Source organism: Malania oleifera, chromosome 12 (assembly GCF_029873635.1).
Source record: "Malania oleifera isolate guangnan ecotype guangnan chromosome 12, ASM2987363v1, whole genome shotgun sequence".
Classification (NCBI taxonomy): Eukaryota; Viridiplantae; Streptophyta; class Magnoliopsida; order Santalales; family Ximeniaceae; genus Malania; species Malania oleifera.
The window spans coordinates 50,329,242-50,332,335 of NC_080428.1; the positions used below are offsets into that span (position 1 = coordinate 50,329,242).

Genomic DNA, 3,094 nt, shown 5'->3' on the forward strand with positions numbered 1-3,094 from the left:
TAACCGAAATGGCACTATAAGTGGGGTTTTACAATGCATTTATCATTTCGGAATTTGATATTTTAGACCACGCCTCAAAGAAACTTGTCCCTCAATTGAAATTTAAGGTGCATCAATGAATAGGTTTTAGCTAGCTGGAATTTTAACTTTTTTGAGTAGTCTCACTTATTTTGCTATTCTGAATAAAATGGTTTTTAAAGATTAAGGGACAATTCAAATGTGAATGTACAAGTAGTACAGTGAAAAAACATAGCAAATGCTAAGAAAAGTTCTTATATCGATCCTTGGCTAATTACCAAACAAAAGTATAGCCAGGCTTGCTTGTATGTGAAAAAGGAACCAAGCTCATGCCCTGCCCTGCCCTGCTCTAAAGAAACTTTGAAAAAAGGTAGCTCTATTTTATGTTTATGTGCTTCTAAGATCAACACCAAGATTAACTTTTGTCTCCACCCCCCATTGCCCCTTGAGTTTCGGCATTTTGGGGCCTGCTCAAAACAAAAAGACAAAAACAAGAACAAAAATTAGGTGTCTTCAAATCGAAGCAAATCATAAATACACGTTCAAACAAAGAATAACTAGGGATGGTGAAGTTCATCCTTATAAGAGAACTATTTTCAATGCCGTCCTTTCATTAGATTGGAACTCTTCTCATCCCCATCCTATTACGAGATTAGGTCAAATTTGTCGCCCTAGAAACTAGAATTGCTTAGTTTAGAAGCAAACAGACCCTAAACAAACAAAATGATTAAGTATTTAACAGTTGGTGTATATTCCATTTTCGGGTTCATAGAGGGGCCATGTTTTGTCATATACGTAATATGGGTTTGTAATATGAGGACTCTTGGTTTGGGGACAAGGCTATCTTTGGGTACATCATATACTTCATACATATAATCTAGATGATCTAGGCTTGAAGTAGATGAAGATCTGGGATAAGAGTTGAGGGATGGGGTCGGAGTCAATATGGTTCTAGAAGACATGACAAAACATGACTATACTACTATTTTTTCCACTTCCAAGGTAAAACCTGAGAGCTCTGATATGGAAGTATCATGCTTTAACCACTCATGCATATCATTCAATGAGCCTATCATTTTTATTAGGAAGGTACATGCCAAGGTTGTGTTTTGAAGCATTACTTTTCAAGCCTTGGATTTGGTAAACTCGGCATAAATTTGCATTGCTTTCGCCTAAATGCACAAATCCAATTCCAAGTTTTGAAAGATAGGGCAAAGTATACATTGAATTTACCAACTCATTTATCAATTTAAAGCAACCAATTTAATACCACACCATCATCTTAATCAATATGGAGAAAGAAAGGACTCAATACTAATGCTAGAGAACATAGGAAAGAAATTGAGATGCTCGTTAGCATTTTGAAAGACTTCACTTTAGTAAGCAATCTCAATGCTCTTCTGTAGATGTTTGAAACAATTGAAGACAATCAAAACATCATAGGGCAAGAAGAAATGAGGACTTGACTGTCTGAAACAATTGAGGACGATTTTAACATTAGGTGGGAGAAAGCAAATTCATATAACATCTTTCATACTATATTCAACACTGCCAAAATGAGGAACAGTTAAGAAGAATTAAAAAATAAAAGTAGGATAAGGTACACCAAATAGGCTAAATTTTTATCATGGAGATTCATTTAATTTTGTACATTAGAGAGATTAAATTTTGAAATCTTTGTTCTATCAACTAAGAGAGATGCCATTTAATATTCTATTTTACATTTCAAGTACTTTTACCAAATTTCTTTTTGGGTAATTACACCTTAAAACTTTACTGAATTATACTTCATTTCTTAAAATTTAAGTTGAGATAATTTAATCCTTAAAATTTTAATCTTAACATTGATGAGAGTCAACGAAAATTTAAACTATCATGATTTAAAATTCAAGTGTAATTCTAGAAGATTTCAAGGCCTGGTAATATAATTCATCATTTTTTCCCCAAACTTTATTCAACAATTTATTGCAACAAGTAAGATGAAAAAAAAAAAAAGTTAGCAGCAACGAAATAAATATTCAGATTCTAATATATTTTATATTAATGTGTCTTTCACATTAAAATTTCTTTAAATATTCATTTACAAAAAAAAAGGTTTAAACCAACAAATAAAGCATCAATCCCACAACAAAATGGGGAAAAGCTTAGATCAATAGCGCCAAGATAAAAAATAAAGATTAAAAAAAAAAGCAATTCAAAAGAATCAAAACAGAACAGAAAACTTCCGAGACACAAAATCCCTGCATTAATTTCTTGAGTTCATATTTATTTTCGCATGCTCCCCTGAATTAATTTTTTCACAATTCAAAAAAGAACGATAATTATAATTTAACTTGGCACGGAAAATTCATACCCAGATCGGCGACGAACCCATTTTCCATGTTCCCAATCAAAATGAGGCCTGACACGATAGAAAGGGCAATGAAACTCATCCCCTGTGCTGTCCAAGCGGACGTAGTAGTTGGGATCGACTTTCCGAGAAACCTTCCCGACCCGCCAAGCATTGTCGAGGTAAGCGTCGACCCGATCGGCTACCGAGAAGTCGGAATCCGGAATTTCGGGCGGCACCGGCCGAATATCGTTGGCCTCAACCATCTCTATCAGCAACCTCGTTTTACTGGTATCAACTGCGTATCGAGTCTTGTACTGAACCAAGAATCGGGTTTTGCCGACGGCGGCGAGAATGTTTGCGGCGTAGTATGAAACTTCTTGTTTGCTGCAGATTTCAACAGCTTCTTTGTATCGAAACGACATTTTTAATGGTATTTGCGGATGGGTTTTAGAAGGGTTTAGGGCGACGGGCTTTGTAAGAGAGTAGTGGGGGAGGGAGAAGGAGAAGCTTTGTGAAGGGTTTGGCTCGGTTTGAACTTTGAAGGGTTAGGAACTGTTTGGTTTCTGAGGTAGTGTATGTGCTGCAAAAATGGGTTTTATTTTTCACTTTTATATATATATATATATATATATATATATGTATATATATATATAATTGTGCTTGTCATAGTTTTAGATTTTAGTAATGTTCATTTGAAATTTGAAAAATACTAAGAAAAAAAAAGAAAAATATCAAGAAATTCGT

The 3,094-nt window shown here is 34.5% G+C and overlaps 1 protein-coding gene across 1 annotated transcript; it reads right to left on the minus strand.

Annotated features, from left to right (window-relative positions):
* Window positions 1–320: 320 nt before the first annotated feature.
* LOC131144633 (protein AGENET DOMAIN (AGD)-CONTAINING P1-like) lies at window positions 321–2,827 on the minus strand. Its single transcript, XM_058093379.1, has 2 exons — window positions 2,372–2,827; window positions 321–485 (listed from the first exon to the last, which is right to left on the minus strand). Exons 1-2 carry the CDS (start codon window positions 2,770–2,772, stop codon window positions 434–436), a joined length of 453 nt encoding a protein of 150 aa, XP_057949362.1. The 5' UTR covers window positions 2,773–2,827; the 3' UTR covers window positions 321–433.
* Window positions 2,828–3,094: the final 267 nt, after the last annotated feature.